The sequence below is a fragment of the Chionomys nivalis genome, chromosome 8, assembly GCF_950005125.1.
Source record: "Chionomys nivalis chromosome 8, mChiNiv1.1, whole genome shotgun sequence".
NCBI classification, from domain to species: Eukaryota; Metazoa; Chordata; class Mammalia; order Rodentia; family Cricetidae; genus Chionomys; species Chionomys nivalis.
In genome coordinates this window covers 27,046,432-27,072,856 of record NC_080093.1, presented here as the reverse complement: position 1 = coordinate 27,072,856, position 26,425 = coordinate 27,046,432, and the positions used below count along the sequence as shown (strand labels likewise).

Below are 26,425 nucleotides of genomic sequence, written 5' to 3'. Positions count from 1 at the left end.
CCTGATTAAACAGCAACTTATTTAGCAAATTTAGTAGCATTTACAAAAAAAAAAAAAAAAAAAAAAACTAGCATTAGACAAAGTGTAATTCTTACAATAGTTTATATATCTTCAAAAATAGGTTTTACAGTTTTATTTATGTTTAAGATTACTTCATACCAATTTGCACAACTGTAGCCACCAACAGATCCACCTCTATTTTACTATCCATAGAAACAGAGTGTACTCTAACAGTATGACCTAAGCTGAGTTGCCACAGAATCGCAAATCATAACTATTATGTAAAAGACTCTAATTTCCTAACCAAGGTAGAAAAGCAAGATTGAAAACAAGGGCAGAACCTTTGGCTAGATGAGCTATTTCAGCAGGTAAAGGAACTTGGTGCCAAGTCTAATTTCCTGAGTTCAGTCCCCAAGCCTTACATGGTGGAAGGAGAGATCTGCTTCTGCAAGTTATCCTCTGGCCTCTGTGTATGCTTCATGCCTGTATTTATACACATACTTGACCTCAGGTTTTCATGCTTGAGCACCAAGCACTCTTACCTGCTAAGCCATCTCCTTTCACTTCCTTTAATTGATGGGAACTAATTTCTTTGCATATTTAGCAACATCTTAAGGTAACTGAACTAAGAATTAATGGACAATGTTCTAATTAGAAAATGAATACTCTTCAGTTTTCATCTCTAAAGGTCAATCATTTTAAATTTATATATAATTATAAGTGCAAGATTTAAATAAAACATTTGGCAAGTCTTATTTGAATGCAGTTGCTAGCAGCTATAACCTTAATGATTCATTTATAGGCCTATCCTAAGATGCCCTTCATATGAACTCAAATATGGACTTGACTATAGCAATTTACTTAATTTATCTTAAATTTGGTTTCAGTGAGCAACCCTAATTAACCTGATTTTTTGGTGATAATCACTCTCAATGGAATCAAATCACAAATCCGGGGATGGATTGAGCGGCACCCAGAAGGAAGCAGCCCTCCGCGCACTGGTCCAGCGCACAGGATATAGCTTGGTCCAGGTAGGAACTTCTTATGATGTCTGCTGAGACGCAACACTGAATCCAGAGTCCTGGAAACACTAGTGCCCCTTGATGCAGAATGTCAGCAGCTTTTGTGTGACTGCCACAGAGAGAAGGTGATCTTGTAAATGAAGTTCTTTCTCCCCTGGATTATCCACCCAACCTTAATTTGTTGCTTGAAGATAGAACCATCACCCACAGTCACAGAGACTATTACAGTTTTGAGTGAACCTTTTACAACATGAAAAGGCAGCAAGAATCCCCAGTTCTTTGTGAAGATGAACTTAGTTGGCATTATAGGAATTAGTCGAGAACCAAGGTCTTTGCCCTCCAAGATGTGGTTTCCAAGAAGGCAACCTTTTGTCAGCCTAGCTATTCCAGCTTGTTCAGTTTAAGGTACATTACAATAACTTCTGTTCATGTTGGCTCTTTTGAAAAGAAAAATCAAAATAGGGGCCACGTAAAAGGCCTAATTGTTAGGAATTATTTGCATATGATTATTGTAATTGTGACAACTTCTCTTAGGGAATATATGCTGCATATATTAAGGAGCAAGTTAGTGTTAGATACATAAAAATTATCCCACTAGACTACACAATGCCCCCTTTGTAGTAAACAATGTGTTTGGATCCACTAACTATTGGTTTATCACCTACATGCTTTTCCATTGAACTCAAATCTACCTACCGTTATGAATACAAATGTCACATGTGAGTAGTGACAAAATATGCCACATCCTGCTTTTAATAGCTGTTCTATTGTTAGATTATTAGAAATGTCCTAAGTTTACTCGCACTAATTCTATAAATCATAAATCACAAATGCATCATTATGCATGATACAATGCCTCAAGTATCCATATTTTTCATCCCAATAAAGAGTGCTAGTCAGGCTTTTTAAATATTTCATAAGTTTTTATTATTCCATAGTTGACTTTTTAAAGTTTCATTAAGTCAAGGGAGACACTGAGATATTTGCTACAGTACTTTCTAAAAGCTGAGCTACTTTAGAATCATTGAACTGTAAATGTTTTTATCTCTAAAATCAATGGATAATTTAAATATAGGTACCTTCCCATTATACTTAAAACAATCACAGGTAATTCTAAATAATTTAGTCTATAAAACAAAAAAATTTAATGTAATTTATTTTTCGCATGTCTTTAGGCACAATTAGCTATAAAGATGATATTTCTTTATTTAAAAAGGTGTTTTTTCTTCTTTCTTTTTATCAATAAATTCTTCCTTAAAATTATAAAATAAAAAGTCATTTTTTATATTAGCTTCATTATTGTTATTATTTTTAGCTCTTCTTGGGCCTGAAACTTTTACTTAGGGGATGCAGCAGAGGAGAAACATTTCAACCCTTTTAAAACCTATTAGTCAATCTTCATGCACAGGGGGGTTATCCAACCTCTCTGTGGTATATAACATGAGAGAAGTATGTAAAGACCTATCAAAAACACCATAGATTACCTTTCCATCACACACCTAAGCAGATTAAGGTCAAGAAATGATTAAATAAACTATTACTGCACAACCACTTTTTTCAATAAGCAAAATTCAAGGGGACTCTCCTACGGCTACAGCATAAACTGTCCATGTAGCTTTATTCTCTATGAAGGCACACACACACACACACACACACACACACACACACCAAGATAGACTATAGGTTAGGGTAAGGCTCATGCTATTTTAGTAATATTCAGGTAATAAAAGGTTCCTCGTGAAAATGTTGAGATTTCAGTCAAGTGTAATTCTGGCCCCTTCCTTTACACATCAGAATGGAAAGGAATTTCTTTCGTATTTTCTGGTTTATTCTTTGCTCTGTTAACTGCAATCTCTCACTTGGTCTTGAAGCAGTCAGATGCATGAAGCAAAAGAGGATATGTTAGACCAATTCTGGCCCAGGGCTCTTTCTTAGCAAAGTTTCTTAAAAGTACACTCAAAAGAGCCAAGAAATGAATCAAAATATTGACTCCTAGGTTGGCCATTAATGTAGGAGGGAATCCATATTAAACACTGAATCAAAATAGGGAACAATTGTAGGTGTAGGAACTGAAGCTGCGGGAGCCTCTGTAGGGTGACAGACACAGCCCAGTCTCCCTGCCCAGGGACCATCGCCTGACTACACTTTTCTCGACCCACGCTTCCTTCCATTGAGCTCATCTATGAAGCAGCCACCTCTTGAGAAGACAAAAGAGAAGTCATGATAGTCATTTTAGAGATAAATACATCTAGGCATTCAAAAACGACCTTGTTGGAAATTGAACTTCACAGCTCTCCTTGTGTAATATTTATTAGCAGAATGATGATTGGGTCTGAAGTTCTCCAATAATTTGGAAAACTAGCATTTCCAAAAACTAGTTGCCCAGACCTAAGTCTTCCAATCAAAGTAATAAAAATATGTGTGTGTGCGCATACACACATACATAATAAATAGTTTTAATTGGAAATCTCTCCTGATTTGGGCTGCAAAATGTGAAAAATGACACACTCAGAAGGCCTACACTTGTAGCTTCTCCTTATCATATGTTAAGTGCACGATCATAAACAAGTTTCCTAATTGCTGGAGACCTTAATTTCTTCTCAGGTCAGTAAGGTTCAACCCTACACTATTAGCCTTGATTTTGTAATCGGTAGGTATCAGTTCAGTGTACTCATGGCTGGCTAACTGGGCTATTTAGGTGAAAGAGTAGGCCTGTGTATCATGGCAAACCAAAGGCTCTATGACTCAGGAAAATCTCCTTTGTCTTCCTAATACTTCAGCATTCCCATGCTGGAATAAAGAAATGGCTGATACCAAAAAGACAAAAGACAGCATCCGTTTCTGCTGTTGTTGTTTGCTTATTTGCTTGTTTGTTTTCAATCTCTGCACAAATGAAGATGTTAGTTAATGTCTGACTTGAAGGCCTTGCCTTTCTGTGTCTTTCCAGTGTGGTATGAAATTCAAAACACAGAGGTGACGGGTCTGTGTTCTCTTATCACCAGCAGGACAAACACAGTTATCAAAAATAGAATTTTACAAGTTACTTAATAACATAAGCTAGCACTTAATGTGGCGACTGACGCAACTTAGGAGGATTAAAAGCATAAGACATAACATCTCTTTTTATATAACTGAATATCCTTGGATATTTGTACCTGGACATTTTATCAAAGTTCTTTGGGGACGAAGAAACTCAAAACCTCATCCTTAAAACAGAATTTTTTTTTCTTTTTGGTTGTTTGAGACAGAGTTTCTCTGTGTAGCGAGAAATGTTTAAATAATTGCTACCTCTAAAAATTATAGAAAGCTAACAAGGTAAACTTTAAGCTCCATAGCATCATGACATGATGTAGAAATACTTGGAAACTGTGCTCCATTATTACACTGTAAACTTATGCCTCTGGGTGCTGACGTTATTTGAGGGTGCTTTTTTCTTTCTATTTTTCCACTCCTAATTATATTTCCTAGAATTCTAAAATCAGAAAATATTGCTTTGAGAGTCAAAGGAAAAAATTATATGGCATGTAAAAGTGTCTACCCCTCAACATTTTGTTTTAAAATCTGAATGTTTCAAATAACATGTTAAAAATTATAAATACATATGGGTCTTACCAGTTAATATTTTGTTTAAAAGCCTAAACTGTCAACTATCTGGCCTTTAGCTTAAACATGCTTGCTGATCTTAAATAGCAACCTTAATCATGAACCCTATTCTAGAAGTTAATTCATAACTCTTAAGAAAAGTTTCCAACATAAAAAAAAATGTTTTCAAAGATAGTGAATAAAAGGATGAAGAATAAAGAGGAGGAGGAGAAGGAGGAGGAAAAGGACATGGAGATGGAGGAGGAGGAGGAGGAAAAGAAAAGAAGAAGAAGAAGGAAGAAGAAGAAGAAGAAGAAGAAGAAGAAGAAGAAGAAGAAGAAGAAGAAGAAGAAGAAGAAGAAGAAGAAGAAGAAGAAGAAGAAATAAAAAGGAAAATAACATGACTACTCCTAAAGTGAGGAGAAAATTTTTATTGAAGAGATAAAGGAGAAAGCAGGCAGATGGAAGAGTCCAGGTAGAACACAGCCGGCATACTAAACTGCTAAACTGGACCGTAAAAGGAGAGAAGGAAAAAGAAAGCAAGAGATGAATCATTGACCAACCAGGAGAGGTTGCCTGGGTCAAGAGGCCAAGAGGGTAAATATAACCCCAGCAGCACAGACACTGAGAGAAACAATTGATAAACTGGACCTCCTGAAACTGAAAAGCTTCTTTAAAGCAAAGGATCATGGTCAAAAAGACAAAAGGACAGCCTATAGAATGGGAAAAGATCTTCACCAACCCCACATCAGAGGTCTGATCTCCAAAATATACAAAGAACTCCAGATCTTGGTCACCAAAAGAACACATAATCCAATTTTAAAAAATGGAGTACGGACCTAAACAAAGAATTCTCAACAGAGAAATCTAAAATGGCTGAAAGACACTTAAGGAAATGTTCAGCATCCTTAGTCATCAGAGAAATGCAAATCAAAACATCTCTGAGATTCCATCTTACACCTGCAAGAATGGCCAAGATCAAAAACACTGATGACAACTTATGCTGGAGAGGTTGTGGGGTAAAGGTAACACTTCTGCACTGCTGGTGGGAATGCAACCCCTTTGGATATTAGTGTGGCAATATCTCAGAAAATTAGGAAACAATCTCCCTCAAGACCCAGTAATACCACTTTTGGGTATATATCCAAAGATGCTCAATTGTGCTACAAGGACATGTGCTCAACTATGTTCATAGCAGCTTTGTTTGTCATAGCCAGAACCTGGAAACAACCTAAATGCCCCTCTACCGAAAAATGGATAAAATAAATATGGTACATTTTCAAAATAGAGCACTACACAGCAGAAAAAAATAATGACATCTTGAATTTTGCAGGAAAATGGGTGGAGCTAGAAAACATTATTTTGAGTGAGGTAACCCAGACACAGAAAGACAATTATCACATGTACTCACTCATAAGTGGTTTTTAAACATAAAGCAAATAAAACCAGCCTACAAATCACAATCCCAGAGAACTTAGATAACAATGAGGACACTAAGAGAGACTTACATAGATCTAATCTACATGGGAAGTAGAAAAAGACAAGATCTCCTGAGCAAATTGGGAGCATGAGGACCTTGGGGGAGGGTTAAAGAGGAGGGAAGAGGCAGGGAGGGGAGCAGAGAAAAATTGTAGAGCTCAATAAAAATCAATTTTAAAAAAAAGCTGACAAAGCATTAATGGATGGATTATATATGAAAGGGCAGTCCAGTCCACTCCCTGGGCTAGAGAAGATTAGGATAGGGGGCAGGGATTCCGGTCATAGCCTGTAACAAGTAGGGACTGAGGGGCTGGGAGAATGTGGCAACTAAGTCTATTTTGATATGCTAAATAGACATAAAGCAGAGAAAAGCAGCCTACAAACTACAATCCCGGAGAATTTAGACAACAATGAGGACACTAAGAGAGACTTACATAGATCTAATCTACATGGGAAGTAGAAAGTAGAAAAAGACAAGATCTCCTGAGTAAATTTGGAGAATGGAGACCTTGGGGGAGGGTTGGAAGAGGGGAGGGGAGAGGCAGAGGGTTGAAGGGGGAGGAGAGCAGAGAAAAATGTAAAGTTCAATAAAAATCAATAAAAAACATCTTTAAAAAAAGGGGAAAAAATAGACACCCCAGTCATTTGTCCTGGGAAGTAGATGTAACCTTATGTCCCCTACTCATGCTAACTCAAACACCTAGCCTTTACCCCTCTATTGATATACTGATTGACTGCACAAAGAAATATACTTTCTACCTTTGTGAAGATTATTCTCATTGGAAAACAGAAAACAAGGAAGAAAAGCAGCGATAATCAAAGATTGTCAGTACCTTAGAATTGAATCATAAACCAGGTTGCATGACAGATGCAGGTGACCTTCTTCAGACAAAATGTCACTGTTAGGAGATGGGAACAAGCAAACCTCTCAAAGAGCCACAAAGACACCAACACCCCCAGCAGAGGGAACCACATCAAACCAAAATATTTGTCAGATGCATAATGGGAAGTGAAGACACTCATTCCAAAGACTGCCACATTTAAAATGACCTAAGTAGGCTCTCACTTCCTTTTAACCAGTAACCTGTGACTGTAACAATCTCCCACCTTTAGTTCTTACCCTCAAACTTTACACGTAGGCTCTCTGATTAAGAAGATTTCAATGGAATTATATGCTTTTATTCTAATTTGCAAATAATATTAAGCAGATACAGAAATGTCATATATATGTATACATAAACTCCATAAAATTAAAAAATGCCATATATCAACACAAATCTGATTTGGGTACCAAGGTCCTTTGAAAGGCAACCCAGACTAAATTAACTACCCTCCTTTTAGTTAGATGTATCAAACTGTCATCGGTCAGGCCAAAAGGGGATCCTGAAAGAGTACCAATAGAAGAGCAGTACTTGAGATGCAAGAGTGTCGGCTGTGCTTAACAGCAGAAACCTTACAAGCCAGGACAGAGTAGAAGTATATAGCCAAAGTTCTGAAGGAATAAACTGCCAGCCAAGAATACCATGTGCAGTGAAAGCGGCCTTCAGACAGAGGCGTCAAGAGTGCCCCAAACAGAAGCCGATGGAAGTTGTCACTACCAGACTACTCTTAGAAGAAAAAGACAGTGAAGAGAGACATGAAAACTGCTAATGGTATAAAAACTCACTGGTAAACATCCAGGACAGTTAGAATACTCTAGAAGATTGATCGACCTCCAGTTCTACAAAATAGTAATAGTTCTATCGATAGTAATAATAACAGTGATATTCACAATGAGAAATATGTAACACACAGGTATAAATTTTAACATCAACATTTACCTTTTAAAATATGATCATAGTTATTGATTAAAAATGATATGTTAAGTCTATAGAATTGTTTTTATGAGCCTCTTGCTGATCACAAAGTAAAAACTCATTACAGGAAGCTGGAGAGGGAGATGATGGCTCAGTGGTTAAGAGCACTAGGATTTGATTCCCAACACCCAAATAGTGGCAAACGAACATCTGTTACTTCAGTTTCAGAGCATCCAATGCTTATTTCTGGCCTCTTGGGTTCCAGGCACACACGTGTTACACAGACATTCATGCCTTAAAAGACCGCATTACACAGCACTCAGGAGGCAGAGGCAGGCAGATCTCTGAGTTTGAGACCAACCTGGTCTACAGGGTGAATTCTAGGACACCTAGGGCTACACAGAGAAATCCTGTCTCAGAAACCAAAAAAAAAAAAAAAAGAAAAGAAAAGAAAGAAAAAAAATATATAGATACATTTAAAAACCAAAAAAAAAAAAGAAAATACCAGAGAAAAATCACTTAACCAAGTGGGAAAGAGTCAAAGAAGAAGTGAATAAGTGATTTACAAAACAACTAAATGGAACGGACAAGTTTTTAACAGTCAGTAATTAACTTGGATACGAATGGACTGGGTTTTCAACTAAAAAGCAGTCTAGATGACAAAACACAAGACAACACTATATTGATGGTAGAGATTCATGTCACCTGAAGGGTGTATACGAGCAGAAAGAAAAGCAATATGTCCATGCACGTAGAGCAGGAAGAAGGTATAAGAAGTCGCACAGACACCTGATAATGCACACGTGAAATCAGAAACTGTTCTGTAAGGCCCTTTGTGAGTGGGTCCAGCATCTGTGGGAACTCCATCATGACAGGAAATACATGTGTTCCTGCCACTGTTTTCAAATAACCATGAATTGCTCCTTAAATACCATAATAGAAACCTAGCACAAGAGACCTTCCACGGAAGAATCAACATCATCACAAGCTAGGCAGTGTGATGCTGTCCCTCAGACTAGAGGCAAAAAGCTGCTCTATTTCATGAATTTCAAAATTAGTATGCACTTCATGACCCAAATGCTGAGAGACTCACACACAGGGTTTTTAACTTTGGACTTAACTTTAAGACAATTTTTGAGAGTTTCCCAAGTGCTATTTATTTTTATAAAGTATCCTTTGATATACACAAAACTTCATCATTGATCAAAAATGAAAGCAAACTTGATCTCTGAGCTGATGTGCTTGCTTTGCATAAAGAATTAAATCTTGGCTGAAAATTTGGAACTGAAAGGCACAGAGCATCATTAATGGATTTTAGAATTGATTGATATTTTGATTTTGTAATTACCATTGCTGAGAATGCCTTATCATAAACACGCATAATACAAAATAGCAGAGATCAGGCCATTTCCGAAATGGTTAGAAATTGTGTCCCAAAAGCAAGCCAAAATTCATCTAATGATTATTTTATGAAACTTGAGTTAGTAACTCAAACAGAAATTTTAAAAATCAAACATTCTGACATAATAGAGTCCAAAGATATGCTAATTTAATGCTCACGTGCTGAGGGATGATGGTAAGCAGATGTTGTCATTTCCTGTAATTAAACCATTATGTTTTGTCAGATGAGAAAATTTTGTACATAAGTAAAAAACACTATAATTTGTAACATATGATAGTTTTGAATCTGAGCCCAGATGTATCAGGTAATTTGAAGCATTTAAACTCAAACTTTCTCTAAAAAATAACTTGTACCTTATAAAATTTTTTGGCTATCCACAGGGATACTAAATTCAATAATAGACAAAATCAGAAGCCGGGCGGTGGGGGCGCACGCCTTTAATCCCAGCACTTGGGAGGCAGAGGCAGGCGGATCTCTGTGAGTTCGAGACCAGCCTGGTCTACAAGAGCTAGTTCCAGGACAGGCTCCAAAGCCACAGAGAAACCCTGTCTCGAAAAACCAATATATATACACATATATATCAGAAATCAGATAATGTGTTCTGATCACTCAGTAGCACTGAGTGGCTTGGTGGCACACACAATGAACAGTGCATATGCTGCGTGTTAGTGACCAAGGGTGCAGCAAGGTTTCAGGATGCAACGCAGGTGAGCTCCCCCAGAAACACCTAGGATTCATCATGCATTGATTTTGAATTTGTTTATAGTTGTTGAATGTTGAGAAACTTTTTTATGCCAAATTTTTCCGTACTCCATGTTTATTGACACAACCCCACATGTAGATCGCTATCTGTAGTTTAACAAGCTGAGGCTACTGGCTAAATTACAGATTGTAAAAGCCCAAAGCACATGACAGTGTCTACCAAGACTTCACTGACTTGTGTCTAAAATATGAGCGGCATCTAGATATTGGAGAAATACAACAAGACATGTGCCCAGAACAACAGGTGAGCAGAGCATAGGAAGCAATCTCAGACCTCAAAAAGGAAACACGTGGTTTGAAGCCCATCGTTAAACAAAATTCTCTTCAGGATGCTAGCTGGTCTCTGAAGCCAGTTGTCAGTTTACATGTTCTCTTATATAGGAACAAAAACTTGTGATCAGAATACGTTTTCTGGTGTCTGATTTTGTCTGTTCTTGAATTAATATCCCTGTAGGTGGGCAAAAACTTTGTAAGGTACAAGTTATTTTTTATAGAAAGTTTGACTTTGAATGCTTCAAATATTTTGCAACACATGCTCCACAAAAGTAAAGAAATATCAAGAGATTGCATTAATAGAGCCAATTTGATTTTTTAGAGTTTTCTTCTTCCTTATGATATTACTGATAACTTAAAATGAAGATGGACCTTTAGCAGCCTTTAGGCAAATAATATTTCATATTATCTTGCATATACCTTGTATGGATTATAAAAATGACTAATAAGGATAACAACACCAAAATTTATAGTATATAGGTTAATCATACACATACATATGCACACACACACATAAAACCTCCCAGTCTAACCACAGTTGGTGGTTTATACATCTAATCACAGTATTCAGGAGCCTGAGGCAAGAGGATAAAAAGTTACAGGCCAGCCTGGAATACCTAGTAGTATGTGAGACACTGCCTCACAAGAGAAAAAATAAACTATAGCAAACAAATGATTCTTATAGAGAATTAACCTTATATAGAATTATTTTTATATAGAATCACAAGACAAATATCCACTATAGCACTGTTTACAAGAGCTATATCAAGGCAACAAATCTACATTTTAGTATATTTTAATTAAGGCCTATAAGCCTTGCCCAGTTTATAATGAGAGACCTGTAACACAGGCAGAATATTTTAAAAAACTGTATAACAAAATCGTTCAATGGATCTTACAAATTTATCTGGGAACATACAGTGTAGACTCATGAACCTTAGCAAGCACAATCTAGACAGATATTCTCAGTGCATTGGTGCCAATGCTGGGAACCATGCAGAGGTGCTGGGAGCTAGAAATACCACCATGGATAGATCAACTGGCCAACATCTGCAATAACAGATGTGAAGATAAATACAGATGGTCAGGTGGAAAAAATATATAAGATCTTAAAGCAGTTTGATTTAAAAAAGATTTGTAATTTCTTTTCTCTTAGAGTGAAGATAAAAGGTACAAAAACCAAAGAGAACCAGAAAAAAATATTACAGACAGCATAAAAATCTCCAGAGTCATTAAAAGAATTGAAATTAATAGTGACTGGGTGAAGGGTCATTCATTAATGATCTCCTTGTTTATGAATGGGCTCCCACCCAGGGAGAAACCAGCTGGTCTACCTATTTGGTGAAGTTGGGAAGGAAGTAGGCCTAGCAGCATAGAGAGCAAAAGGCTGATTAACCTGAAAAGAAGATGGGAAGAAAGCTTTCAATAACAAATATGCCATAAATCTCACTCAGTTGAGCAACATGGGACCTTCAGCATAGTGTTTCCTGCATTTATCTAAACTACTGGAATTTTAGACAATTTATGTAATGTCTATGAACCCTGTCTTTTCCCCATAAAATGAGAATATGGGCTAAAAATGTATGAACCATTGGAAACAATGTTGTAGCTAAAAGCATGGTCTTAGGACTCACTGAGTCTCTGCCATTAATGCTATGTGCATGAATTTAGGGGCATTCTGTGTCTGTGGTCCCTCATTCACAAGTGAGGAAGACTGTGTGAGTTATCGTATTCAAAGACTTACATAATACCTGACTCCATGATAGTGAATGGTTGTTTTGTTGCTGTTACTTTTATGTGTAAATAACAGGAGACAATTTTGGCTAATCAAACAGAAAACCTTACGTTAAAAAAAGGTATGTCTTTAAAAATTTGTATTTTTTTAATTTAAAATTTTATGAAAATTTCATAATCGAGTACATCATTTCTACCCTTTTCTCTCCCCTTGCAAATTCTCCCATGTCTCAAAGTGCAGCTCTCTCCCAAATTTATGATCTATTCTTCTTTATTATTGTTATATATATATATATATGAGCACTGCTAAATGAACTCAATATTATATATATATATATCATAATATATGTATATTATATACACATATATTACATATATAACATGCTTTGCTCATATGTACACGCATTCAAATTTCACAAGATTCCATACCTAGATGCTGATGGAAGTTTGGATTTGGAGATCCAAGTTAAAGGAAAACTTATATGAATGAAATCCAAAAGCACCTCACAGATTTATAATGACAAGAAAATGTACCTACAATCACCGAGTGCTCAGCATTCAAGTTTGAACTCTTACAAATTTTGTGCCAGAACTCAATTTTATTACTACTAAAAATTATAGCCACCCAAGCTGCAAGAAAAGCTAGAAAAGCAAAGAGCTGACATTTTCAAATCCTCCAGAAGTTAGACTTTCCCAGTACGACAGGCTCTGATGCACGGTGGACAAAATAACAGCTTACTTTCAGCATTAATTCTTAGATTTATTGTGCAGGATGACCTACTAAACAAAGTTGCCTAGTTTTAGCCGAGGTCAAGAAGATGCTAGCCATAATTTCGTCATGAAGAACTTGAACTATCTGTGGAGGAGAAAATTCTGACCACTCTTGACATAAGCTAAGTTCCTAGGCAGCCTCAGTATGCAATACTTAAGAAAGAAACAGTGTTCGTAACTAGAATTGAGTACTCAAATTTTAATTAGACTTCAAAGTTTTCTACCTATTTATGTGGGTGCGGAAACAGAAAATGTCGGGAAAACCTAATTGTAAAGAAAGGTAAAAGTTCCCAGAGTTTGATAAACATCCTCTCACATTAAAAAAAAAAAATCCTCTGAAGTATTTTGAATCTGTTTCCTAAACTATTAATATGTTTGGGTTGCTGAGGCCCTGAGGATACCAGACAGAAGAGAAAGGCACAGTTTTAGTCTGACTTTACCTATTTTAAACTCCTCAGCTATAAAAACAGGGCCTGAAATATCAATCCACTGTCCTTTCAGAGCAATGGACAGCTATTCTGACCCTGTGACTAATGCCTAGTGCCTGCCTCAAATTGCTCTGGGCTTCTCCTGCTGCTGCATTCCAGGCGTACTGGGTGGTTCCCAGGGCAAATGTTCCCCATTGCGTGAACTTCAGGCCATCTCTAAACTGGTTGGACTCAGCAAACCCCAAAGCTATTGTTCGGTATTCTTCATGTGTTTATAGAAACCACAAAAACACAATTAACAAGCTTCTAAAGCATGTAAGCAATGGAGTGCTCATACCCATAACATACACATTATTATTTTTAGCAACTACAGTGATCAAGACAAGAAGTGAGACTTAGAAAGGTCACTCTGCTCATTGCTTATTTCTTTTCAATTCAAAGGAAACTCATGTAATCAACAATTCCAGAAGAGCCACTTTGCCATTATAGAATATGAGTTTGATTCCCTCAATCTGAGGGGTAAAAGTATTAGCCACATTTATACTGTGTATTCTAACGATCAGTTAGGTATTATAAATATCTGAGATACACAGGAAAGTATGTAGGAAGGATAGTCATCATCCAAATGGAAAGAGTTGGCCTAGGGAGGGAATAGTGACCAGAACTAATAATAGACCCCTCTGTATAAACCAGTGTGAGATATATTCTTTCCAAAATTTTGTGTAATTGACTCGATATTGGAAAGAGTTTTAAGTGAGGCAGGGCACTTTCTGATTAATGGCAGGAAAAACATTTTTATTTGTTGAGTGTAACATCTGTATTGATCATAAGGCCCTAGGCTTTCCAACAACAAGGCCACAATATATAGCGATTAAGGTGATGAACCCCAGCTGACTTCCTGTGTTCAAACCCTAGCTTCTCTATTTAACAACTTTGTGACCTCGAGAAACTGCTTCCAGACCTCGTGTCTTCTGGGACAGCAATAGCTCCTGCACCATGACCCTGCTCTGTGTGTAGGGCACTACGTGCATGCAGGAGCTGGTATCCATGTATTAGAAAACTAGAAAATAAAGCTTTGGCCATCATCACAAATATTAAATAGATATGTTTAGAAAACTCTCAGTGGAGATACAGACACCACATTCTTGTGGGGGGGGATAGTTTTTGTTGTTGTTTGACTAAGATAAAGTATATCATTTCTCGGGTTTGTTAGTGATATTAAAGTTTTGTTGCTAGATAATCCTTTAAGAGTTTAGGGTAAGAAATTGCAAGCACTCTGTAAGCAAAGCTGGAAAGATTTCGTAAGATGAAACAATGGTTTGAAGCAAAAGTAACCAAGATAATACATCCTTTAATCTTATTATTTAAAACAACATCATATAAATTAACTCTGAATAAAAAGGTGACTCTGACTACGAGTATCATTTAAAGATTGTGATGCAAAGAGTGTTAGATCAAATACTAACAAAATAATTGAAAGCTGGCTCGACAGATGGTTTAGTGGTTAAGACCACGGACTGCTCTTCCAGAGGACCCAACTTCAATTCCCAGCCGCAACATGGCAGCTCATAACTGTCTGTAACTTCAGTTCCGAGGTACCCACACTTTTATACATGTGTTCATGCCGGCAAAACACTATTGCTCATGAAATAAAAATAAATAAATCATTTTAAAGAATAAATAATAAATAAATATTGAAAACTGAAGTTGGTATAAAGAGAGCCTAGAAGTGATATTACAAGCTGCTTTATTTTCACTGTAAACAATAAGCAGCCACCTCACCAAACAAAGTCTTTAAACTGAAACATATCTTTCAAAAGTATACACAAAAAACATTTGGAAAGGCAGATTAAAGCTTCCGTCAGTAATTATTTTTGAGGATGAGAGGAGTGATCTATTGGGGCATTTTTCTTTCCACTCCATAGATTACGCTTGTTACACAACACTATACATCCTGGCACAAAACTATCTAATCTATTAACGGTGACTTTTGCAAAGAACAACAACATCTGAGTTCTTTAAGAAAACGCGATGGTCTGGAGTACCAACCGTGCTGAAGGACACTGTGGCCTGTTCATCGTCCTCTAAGGAATGAGCTTCAGCAGATCAGCAGCGTCAGACTGGGCCCATACTTTGGATAGTTGGCACTAAAGGAGGAAAATGCCGGTGTCATTCCTCTCCCCCCCCAAAAAAAAAAGAAAGAAAGAAAGAAAGAAAGAAAGAAAGAAAGAAAGAAAGAAAGAAAGAAGGGAGGGAGGGAGGGAGGGAGGGAGGGAGGGAGGGAGGGAGGGAGGGAGGGAGGGAGGGAGGGAGGGAGGGAGGAAAGAAAGAAAGAAAGAAAGAAAGAAAGAAAGAAAGAAAGAAAGAAAGAAAGAAAGAAAGAAAAGAAAAGAAAAAGAACATCTATTGGGTCTGAGAGAAATATAAAAGCCAGTGCTCTTTGGACTGAGAACAACGTTGCTCCCCACATAAAGAGGCAGCTTTAGGAAACATCTTACAAATGCTGTCATCTTTGGAAAGAGAATGAAATTTTTCAGCAGTAGTTATCCCCCAAATTAACCAGCTTGCATCTCCAAGTGTTAATATCCATGTCTTACTGTTTAGATGGTCTTTCTATTGTTTGGATTAGGAGAGAGAAGAAAGGAATTAATAACAGCCCAGTATTGATTCCAATCTAAAAGCCAAGGGCCAACCTCGCCTATTTGATGCAGGTTACCCTCTGGAAAGGCTACTGTCACCCCCACTTTGCACATGAGAAAACGGAGGACTGAGAGGTTATTTCCCTGAAGTTCTACAGCTAGTGAGTAATGAATGGAATCAAAAACGCTCCAGTTCTAAGCGTGCCGCCGCTCCACACAACCATGAGGCTAAATCAGAGCCCAGACCGCAGTGACAGTCCGAACCCTTGATGACCTGCCTTTCAGACATTCATACAACAGCTGGACGACCTGTCTCCTCAATTGTTAAGAAACTGGGACTGAGCTATTTTACTACAATAAGATAAAATAACAAAAATAATGTCTTAAAACAAATTAAAAAAACAAAGCCCCAGACTTTGTCTCTTTGTCCAGACCTGTAGTGGGTTCTGAACCACTCCTCTGTATTAAGGCAGAGCCTCTCACTCTAAAACGTTGTAACTGGTGAGAAATTGTGTAAAGACATCCGCAAATACTTTCCTGTGCTGCTCAGCACTTCACAGGTGTCAGTCATGTTTCTCTTGAGCAAGTTTTTGAGGCAGAGAAGTGTTAAGATTCACATGGACACAAACAAGTCTTTAACTTTTATCTTCTTTGTCAACTACGATTACTCAACACTGACAAATATTTCCTAAAATATTCCTTAACCTAAATGATTTTTTTTCAAAAAAAATGAGGAAAACATGTTAACGATTTTGATATCTTCTTTTCTCCCTCACACACCATCTTCCCTGGACACACAGGAAAATGGACAAAGAAAATATGGTGGTCCTCCACCGGGCTGGGATGCTGCACCCCCAGAAAGGGGCTGTGAGATTTTTATTGGAAAACTTCCCCGGGACCTTTTTGAGGATGAACTCATTCCATTGTGTGAAAAAGTAAGTCCAAATTTAATTTCTTCTTTCAGGTGAAAAATATCATTCTCTTTGGTTAGCTTTAACTATTTTTCAACTTTTTAAAAAATCTCTGTAAAATGTAAGTGTATAATGTGTGTGTGATTATGTTTTTGTGTGTAAGTGTGTATGAAAGCAACACCACACATGTGTGGTGGTCAGAAGACAGCATCAGTGTCTGTCTTCACCTTATATTTTGTTTGAGTCAGGGTCTTTAATTGTTCGCTACTGCATATATAAGTCTATCTAGCTCATGAGCTTCCAGATTCTCCTGTCTCGGCTTCCCAGCTCAGTGTAGAAGCTCTGGGATTACAGATGTGTGCTATTGCATCTGGATTTGCGTAGGTCCTAGTACTTAAAGAGCAAGCACGTCACCCATTGTGCCATCTCCCCAGTGCCCACTTTGATGATTCTCTCCCACATCCCTCACATCAGCTATGGACAGCATTAAAATGACAAGATCTCCTGAGAAAACTGGGAGCATGGGGACCATGGGAGAGGATTGAAGGAGAGGGGAGAGGAAAGGGGGGAGCAGAGAAAATCGTACAGCTCAATAAAATCAATTTAAAAAGGAAAGAAAGAAAATCTTGCCATCATCTAATGGCTGTCTCCTTCTTACTGGTGCCTTCGCCCAGATGTTTGTCTTGTTGCACGGATAACTTGAATGACTATTGCTGACAGTTCTCAAATTCATATCTCTTCCCCCATTTCTCTCCTTGCAGCTGAATCACTGTAAATCCCGAGTATATAACATTACAGAGCAGTGGAGCAATCCATCAAACGTAAGATGCTGCTCCAACTTGACAGCTTAATATGACTTATAAAGTGTAGCATTTCATGTAGGAAATTATGGATGTTTGCCTGGCTTAAGTTTGTATATTATACATATTGATTCAAGTAAAATTTTCTTCTGCAGGTAGAATTGATTATCTTAATATACTGAACAGATTAAAAACATGGTTACTCAATGTCCCTGTGTGATTACTAAAGAAAATATTTCCCTAGTTCCATATGGCATTTTAATACTAAACTCAAAATTGTAGAAAAATACAATCTTAAAGTTAATTTTAATATGTTGCCAGGTGTGTTTTTTCCAGAAAGCACATTGAGCATGAGAATTTGGCTCTTCCTCTAAATGGCAAAAATTAATTGCCACCATGTGTTGCCTCTGGTTCGGGGCCACTGATTTTATACAGTGAATCTCAGATAGCATAAGAAAAATCCTGTACATTTTCCTAATTCTTAACGTGAAAATGAGAATGGATGACATATGAAACAGGAAAAATGTTCACTCTTCCACCAAGAAGAAATAGATGCTTCTCAGTGAGTTCTTTGGAGTGGAGTAGAGTGTGGCTAAGCAGAGGGCCGTCAAGAGCTGAAGTACGTGCAGGCTTACTGGCATCTCTCCCCACATAGCCAGTATTTGGACCACCCTGCTTATGAAAGCTAGGGATAATAAACTGCTTAGTCTGGATTAGTTCAAGATAGTTGGAGTACAGGAGAAGGACAATAAGGACAAGCAGAAGAGTGATAGACATGTAGATGGAAAACAAGGACTCCTTTTCTATGAGGTTCTGATCCTCTGTCAGTTGTATTGAGGATTGCATTCATTTTCAACCTAGAAACTGCTAAAATAAGAAACGTCCCTAAGAGATACACTATATTCATTCTGACATCATGGCAGTGGGAAAAGACAGCCAGGAAGTTAGTTTAGCAAGGTCCCAAATGAGTACCCTTGTTTCCTGTTTTATATGTCAGTGACAGACTATAGCTAAGTAAAGGTCAATCCACAGAGACATTAGAGGACAACCCAGAAGGCTTGGGTGGATCTAAGAAGAAGCTGTACTTCTGATGACAAATGCACTTTTGGCTCCCCAAGATGCTACATAAATCTCCAGATAGTTGTATGACAAAAGGTCATTTGCTCAAGCAAAAGCACATTTTGTTAGCGGAGGCTGAAATGCCATTTTTCCTTATTTTCATTATTTAACTTGGCTTTTCCCATGAGTTAGATAATTAATCTGAATCCACTATAAAAGTATGCAAACCATTCCCATGGTTACAAATGCCAAACACGGCAGGAGGCAGTTCAGCAAGCATCTTGTGTGTGCCTGTGTGTGCAAGTGTGTGCGTGTGTATGTGTGTGTGCGCGCACACGCACATGCACATACACTTGGGAGTATAAATATGTAAATAGAAATGTTCTGTTTCTATTCATTACAGATTGGTAAAATTTATGAAATGAGAATGATGATGGATTTTAATGGCAACAACAGAGGCTATGCATTTGTAACATTCTCAAATAAGCAGGAAGCCAAGAATGCAATCAAGCAACTTAATAATTATGAAATTAGGTAAGTTCTTCATCTTCTAAACTCAAACTGGATCCAGAAATTCACCTGTGTTGAGTTTACATAATAGAGTGTGCACAAGCCAGACAAGCTGAAATAAAAAGCTAGATCATTCTTTGAGGAAAATGATCTGGCTAAACATTTATTTAATCTCATTATTGTATGAGGTGCTAAAGTTCACAGAGATAAAATATATTAATTAACTAATTTCATTAATATGTACTGAATACTGCTTAAGAGAATAGAAATACATCAAGGTATTCTCTGTTCCCATAGGACACAAATACAAAAGATGAAATAAAGAACTTGAAAACAGAAAAGCAAGGAGGAATAGGTTGTGTGAAGATAATGTTTCTTGAATTTGGTTGTTTTAAGAACATGCTGTCCGGGAAAGTAAAATATGGTCTGATATTTGGATGAAAAATTCAGTCCATACAGTCAGACCCCAAATAAGGTTATTAAATGGAAAGGCAACAAATTGCAAGTACAAAATTCCTAAAACTAAAACAAATTTGATGTTTGACATGTTTGAAAGACAGAAAGAAAATCCAGAAGAGGAAAAGAGAGAAGATGGTTAAAAGCAATGCAGTTGGAGAGCATCATTCCTACTGAAGAATCTGAATTTATTGATATAAAGATCTGGAATTGGAAAAGAATTTGAATTAGCTTTGTATGTTTTAAAGCATTGTCGTGAGCATAGGGTAGACAGTGAACTGAAAGAGGGAAACCGTGTAGAAAGTTGAGGCACAGTCTAGACCTAGACAAGCAAAGACGGAGACTAGATGAGGAAATCACAAGCGAAAGTAACAGAAAGGGTCAAGAACTGGACGTACTGGGGAAGCTGTAAGAGGGGAAAGTGAGGACTATATATGGCTTTTTGGTTTTTTGGTTTTGGGTTTTGGGGTTTTTTTTTTTCTTGTTTTTTCAGTTTTTTAATTTTTTTTAAAAAAAGAAAACAAACTATCTTTTTTCATTGTGCAATCCAAGTTTTCATTCCCTCCTCTCCTCCCACTCTCTCCACACATCCTCCCACCCCACCCCCATCCAATCCTCAGAGACAGTAAGGCACATTGCTTTGGAAAAGGTCCAAGGCCCTCCCTAATATATCTAGGCTGAGCAAGGTGTCCTCCAAAGAGAATAGGTTCCCAAAAAGCCAGTACATGCAGTAGGGATAAATCCTGGTGGACAGCCGTGAAACTGTCAACCACGTTCCCAGGGACTAGTTTGGTCCTATGCTTGTTCCTTCCCAGTCTGGCTGGAGTTGGTGGACTCCCATTAGCTCAAGTAGACTGTTTCAGTGGGTGTCCCCATCATGGTCTTGACCTCTTTGCTCATATTCTCATTCCTCCCACTCTTCAACTGGACTTTAGGAGCTCAGTCCAGTGCTCCAATGCAGGTCTCTACCTCTGTGTCCATCAGTTGCTAGATGAAGGTTCTATGGTGATATTTAAGATATTCATCAGTCTGACTACAGAACAAGTCAAGATAAGTCCCCCTCTCCTATATTGCTTAGGGCCTTAGCTGGGTTTATCCTTGTGGATTCCTGGGAATTTCTCTAGAGCCAGGTTAGCCAGGTTTCTTGCTAACCCTATAATGGCTCCCTCAATCACGATATCTCTTTCCTTGTTCTCATCTCTGTTCTTTCTCCTTCTCAACTATCCCATTCCCTCAAGTTCTCCTCACCTCTCCCCTTCTCCCTTCCTCTTCCTCTCCACCCTCCTTTCTTCCCCCACCGCCATACTCCCAATTTTGTCAGGTGACCTTGCCAATTTCCACTTTCCAGGTGGATTTATATATGTTTTTCTTAGGGTTCACCTCATTACTTAGCTTCTCTAGGATCATAAACTATAGGCTCAATATCCTTTGTTTATAGCAAGTACCCACTTATGAGTGAGTACATACCATAATTCATCTTTTCAGGTCTGGGTTACCTTACTCAGGATAGTGTTTTTCTAATTCTATCCATTTGCTTGCAAAATTCAAGATGTCATTGTTCTTTACCACTAAATAGTACTCTAATGTGTAAATGTGCCACATTTTCCTTATCCATTCTTCGGTTGAGGGGCATCTAGGTTGTTTCCAGTTTCTGGCTATTACAAATAATGCTGCTATAAACACAGTTTGTAGTATGATTGAGCACCTCTTGAGTATATACCCAAAAGTGGTATTGCTAGATGCTGAGGTAGGTTGATTCCCAAATTTCTGAGAAACTGCCATACTGATTTCCAAAGTGGTTGTACAAGTTTGCATTCCCACCAGCAATGGATGAGTGTTCCCCTTACTCCACATCCTCTCCAGCATAAGTTATTATTGGTGTTTTTTATCTTAGCCATTCTGACAGGTGTAAGATGGTATCTCAGAGTTGTTTTAATTTGCATTTCCCTGATGGCTAAGGATTGAATATTTCCTTAAGTATCTTTTGGGCATTTGAGGGTTTTTTGTTGACAATTCTCTGTTTATTTTGTACCCCATTTTTCAATTGGGTTATTTAGAATTTTGATGTCTAATTTTTTGAGTTCTTTATATATATTGGAGATAATTCCTTGGTATGATGTGGGCCTGGAGAAGATCTTTTCCCATTCTGCCTTTTAAAAAAAAGCAAAAGAGCTTTACAGAAGCTTCTCAGTTTCAGAAGGTCTCATTTATTGGTTGTTGCTCTCAGTGTCTGTGCCACTGGGTTATATTTAGAAAGTGGTCTCCTGTGCCCATGCATTAAAGACCACTTCCCACTTTCTCTTCTATTAAGTTCAGTGTGGTTAGATTTATATTGAGGTCTTTAATCCATTTGGACTTGAGTTTTGTGCATGCAGAGAGATATGTATCTATTTTCATTCTTCTACATGTTGACATCCAGTTATGCCCACACCATTTGTTGAGGATACTTTCTTTTTTCCATTGTATGATTTTAGCTTCTTTATCAAAAATTAGGTGTTTATAGGTGTATGGATTAATGATATGGGTCTTAAGTTCAATTTCATTGGTCAACCTCTTTATTTTTATGCCAGTACCAAACTGTTTTCATTACTGTAGCTCTGTAATAGAGCTTGAAGTCAGGAATGGTGATGCCTCTGGAAGTTCCTTTATTGTACTGGATTGTTTTGGCTATCCTGGGTTGTTTATTTTTCCATATGAAGTTGATTGTTGTTCTTTCAAGGTCTGTGAAGAATTGTGTTGGGATTTTGATGGGGATTGCACTGAATGTATAGACTGCTTTTGGTAGGATTGCCATTTTTACTATGTTGATCCTACCCATTCAAGAGCACGGGAGATCTTTCCATTTTCTGAGATCATCTTCAGTTTCTTTCTTTAACGACTTAAGGTTTTTGTCCAATAGGTCTTTCTCTTCTTTGGTTAGTGTTACCCCAAGATTTTATGTTATTTTATGTTATTTGTAGCTATTGTGAAAGGTGATGTTTCTCTGATTTCCCTCTCAGCTTCTTTATAATTTGTATATAGGAGGGCTACTGATATTTTTTTAGTTGAACTTATATCCTGCCAAATCACTGAAGGTGTTCATCAGCTGCAGAAGTTTTCTGGTAGAATTTTTGGGATCACTTATATACACTATCATATCATCTACAAATAATGAAACTTTGAGTTCTTCCTTTCCAATTAGAATCCCCTTGATCTCCTTTTGTTGTCTTATTGCTATAGCCAAAACTTCAAAAAACTATGTTGAAGAGATATGGAGAGAGTGAACAGCCTTGTCTTGTTCCTCATTTTAGTGGAATCACCTTGAGTTTCTCTCCATTTAATTTGATGTTGGCTGTCGACTTGCTGTATATTGCTTTTATTATACTTAGGTATGTTTCTTGGACCCCTGACCTCTCCAAGACCTTTATCATAAAGGGGTTTGGATTTTGTCCAATAATTTTTCATCATCTAATGAAATGATTATAAGGGTTTTTTCCCTTTCAGTTTATTTATATGAAGGATTACATTCATAGATTTTCATATGTTGAACAAGCCCTGCATCTTTGGAATAAAGCCGACTTTATCATGTTGGATGATTTTTTGGTGTGTTCTTGGATTCAGTTTGCCAGTATTTTATTGAGTATTTTTTACATCCATGTTCATTAGTGAGACTGGTCTATAATCCTCTTCCTTGGTTGGGTATTTGTGTGGTTTTGGTATAAGAGTAACTGTAGCCTCATAGAAAGAGTTTAGCAATGTTCCTTCTGCTTCTATTATTTGGAACATATTGAGGAGCATAGGTATTAGCTCTTCCTAGAAGTTCTGGTAAAATTCTGCACTAAAATCATCTGGACCTGGGCTTTTTTTTTTGTTTGGGAGTTTCTGATGACAGCTTCTATTTCCTTGCAGTTTATAGGTTTATTTAAATTGCTAACCTGGTCTTAATTTAATTTTGGTATATAGTATCTATCTAGAAAATTGTCCATTTCCTTCATGTTTTCTAATTTTGTAGAATACAGGTTTTTGTAGTATGACCTAATGATTCTCTGAATTTCCTCAGTGTCTGTTGTTATATCCCCCTTTTCATTTCTGATTTTGTTAATTTGTATCTTTTCTCACTGCCTTTTGATTAGTTTGGATAAGGATTTGTCTATCCTGTTGATTTTCTTAAAGAACCAGCTCTTTGTTTCATTGATTCTTTGTATTGTTTTATTGTTTTTTTGTTTCTATTTTGTTAATTTCAACCCTTAATTTGATTATTTCTTTTCTTCCACTCCTCCTGAGTTTGTCTGCTTCTAGAGCTTCCATGTGTGCTGTTAAGTCACTAATGTGAGCTTTCTCCATTTTCTTTATGTGGGCACTTAGTGCTATGAACTTTCCTCTTAGCACTGCTTTCATAGTGTCTCATAGGTTTAGGTATGTTGTGCCTTCATTTTCAATGAATTCTAGGAAGTCTTTAATTTCTTTATTTCTTCCTCGACCCAGGGGGGTGGTTCAGTAATTCACTGTTCAATTTCCATGAGTTTATAGGCCTTCTAAGAGTAGTATTATTGTTGAATTCTAACATTAATCCATGGTAATCTGATAAGACAAGGGGGTTACTTCAATATTTTTGTATCTGTGGAGGTTTGCTTTGTTACCGAGTATGTGACCAAATTTAGAGAAGGTTCCATGAAGTGCTGAGAAGAAGGTATATTCTTTTGTGTTTTGGTGGAATGTTCTATAGATGTCTGTTAAGTCCATTTGATTCATGAAATCTGTTAGTTCTCTTATTTCTCTGTTAAGTTTCTGTCTGGTTGACCTGTCCATTGGTGAGAGTGGAGTGTTGAAGTCTCCCACTATTAGTGTGTGGGGTTTGATATGAGATTTAATTTAGTAATGTTTCTTTTACATTTGTGGGTGATTTTATATTAGGGGCATAGATATTCAGAATTGAGACTACATCTTGATGGCATGTTCCTGTTATGAGTGTAAAGTGTCCTTCTCCATCTCTTCTGATTGATTTCAGTTTGAAACTTATATGTTAGATATTAGGATAGCTATACCTGCTTGTTTCTTAGGTTCATTTGATTGGAATACCTTTTCCCAACTCTTTACTCTGAGGTAGTGTCTATCTTTGAGGTTGAGGTGTGTTTCTTGTATACAGCAGAAGGTTGGATCCTGTTTATGTATCCATTCTCTTAGCCTATGTCTTTTTATAGATTAATTGAGCCCATTGATATTAAGCAATATTAATGACCAGTGGTTGTTAACTCCAGTTATTTTTTTTGGTGGTAGTGTTTGTGTGTTTCCCTTCTTTGAGTTGTGTTGGTGGAAGGTTGTCAGATGTCTGTGCTATTATGGGTGTTGTTGGCTTCCTTGGGTTGAGGTTTTCCTTCTAGTACTTTCTGTAAGGCTGGGTTTGTGGATACGTATTGTTTAAATCTGTTTTTGTCATGGAATATCTTGTTTTCTCCATTGATGGTGAAAGAAAGCTTTGCTGGGTATTGCATGGATACAAGTCTGGGCTTGCATCCATTGTCTCTTAGTGTCTGCAACATCTATCCAAGACCTTCTGGCTTTCATGGTTTCCATTGAGAAGTCACGTGTAATTCTGATAGGTTTACCTTTATATGTTACTTGACCTTTTTCCTTTGCAGAACGCAATATTTTTCTTTATTCTGTATGTTTTGTGTTTTGATTATTATATGGGAAGGGAATTTTTTTGATCCAGTCTATTTGGTGTTCTGTACGCTTCTTGTACCTTCATAGGAATATCCTTCTTTAGGTTGGGAAAGTTTTCTTCTATAATTTTGTTGAATATATTTTCTGGGCATTTGAGCTGGAATTCTTCTCCTTCTTCTACCCCTATTATTCTTAGATTTCATGGTATCCCAGATTTCCTGGATGTTTTGTATTAAGAATTTGTTGGATTTGCTGTTTTCTTTGATCAGTGAGTCTATTTCCTCTATTGTATCCTCAGTGCCTGAGATTCTTTCTTCTATATCTTGAATTCTGTTGGTTATACTTGTCTCCGTAGTTCCTGTTTGTTTACCCAGATTTTACATATCCAGAATTCCCTTGGTTTATGTTTTCTTTATTGCCTCTATTTCAGTCTTCAAGTCTTGAACTGTTTGTTTCACCTGTTTGATTGTTTTTTTCTTGGTATCCTTGGGTTTCTTTGAAGGATTTACTAATTTCTTCCATTTTTTGTTTGTCTTTTCCTCCATTTCTTTATGGGAGTTTTTCATTTCGTCTTTAAAGATCTCCATTGTTTTCACAATGTTTAAAGTTGTTTTCTTCTGCTTATTCTGGGTTAGGATGATCAAGTCTTCCTTTTGTGTGACCACTGAGTTCTGGTGTTGCCATGCTGCTTTTTAGATTGTTAGATGAATTCTTGCATTAGTGCCTACCCATCTCTTCCTTCAAATGAGGCTGGCAGTGTCTTTGCATCTTGTTTCAATCCTTGCAATTGCTGTCTGAACGTTTGGAAATTTATCTTGGTCTGCTCTGTACTGTCAACATCTCAGGAAGCCTCTGAGATCTCTCTAAGCCTGCTTTCTTGGTCTTCTCTCCTAGTTTGCTCCCTTGGTCCTCTCTCTTGGTCCCCTCAGTGTTTTAGCAAGCTCTTGATCCCCTCAGTATTGTAGCAAGCTCTTAGTCCCCTCAGTACTGTAGAAGGCTCTTAAGTATTGGAGCAAGCTGTTTCAGAGTTCCACTAAGGTTGCAGGAGGATAGGTGAGTTTGGGGCTGGGATAGGGCTCTTAGCTTGAAGGGTCTGGTTGATGGGGTTGGTTTGGGGGAACTTACCTGCAGGAAGGTCTCCTGCTGGCTGGGTAGAAA

At 37.4% G+C, this 26,425-nt stretch overlaps 1 protein-coding gene across 2 annotated transcripts in view; it reads left to right on the top strand.

Moving 5' to 3' along the window:
• The first annotated feature begins 932 nt into the window (after positions 1 to 932).
• Positions 933 to 26,425, top strand: part of A1cf (APOBEC1 complementation factor) — a 51,134-nt gene continuing 25,641 nt past the window's right edge. For both annotated transcript variants that reach the window (XM_057778883.1, XM_057778882.1), the window contains exons 1-3: positions 933 to 1,031; positions 16,689 to 16,823; positions 19,062 to 19,192. In XM_057778883.1, the coding sequence (XP_057634866.1) occupies positions 933 to 1,031; positions 16,689 to 16,823; positions 19,062 to 19,192 (365 nt within the window). The remainder of the gene's footprint in view (positions 1,032 to 16,688; positions 16,824 to 19,061; positions 19,193 to 26,425) is intronic.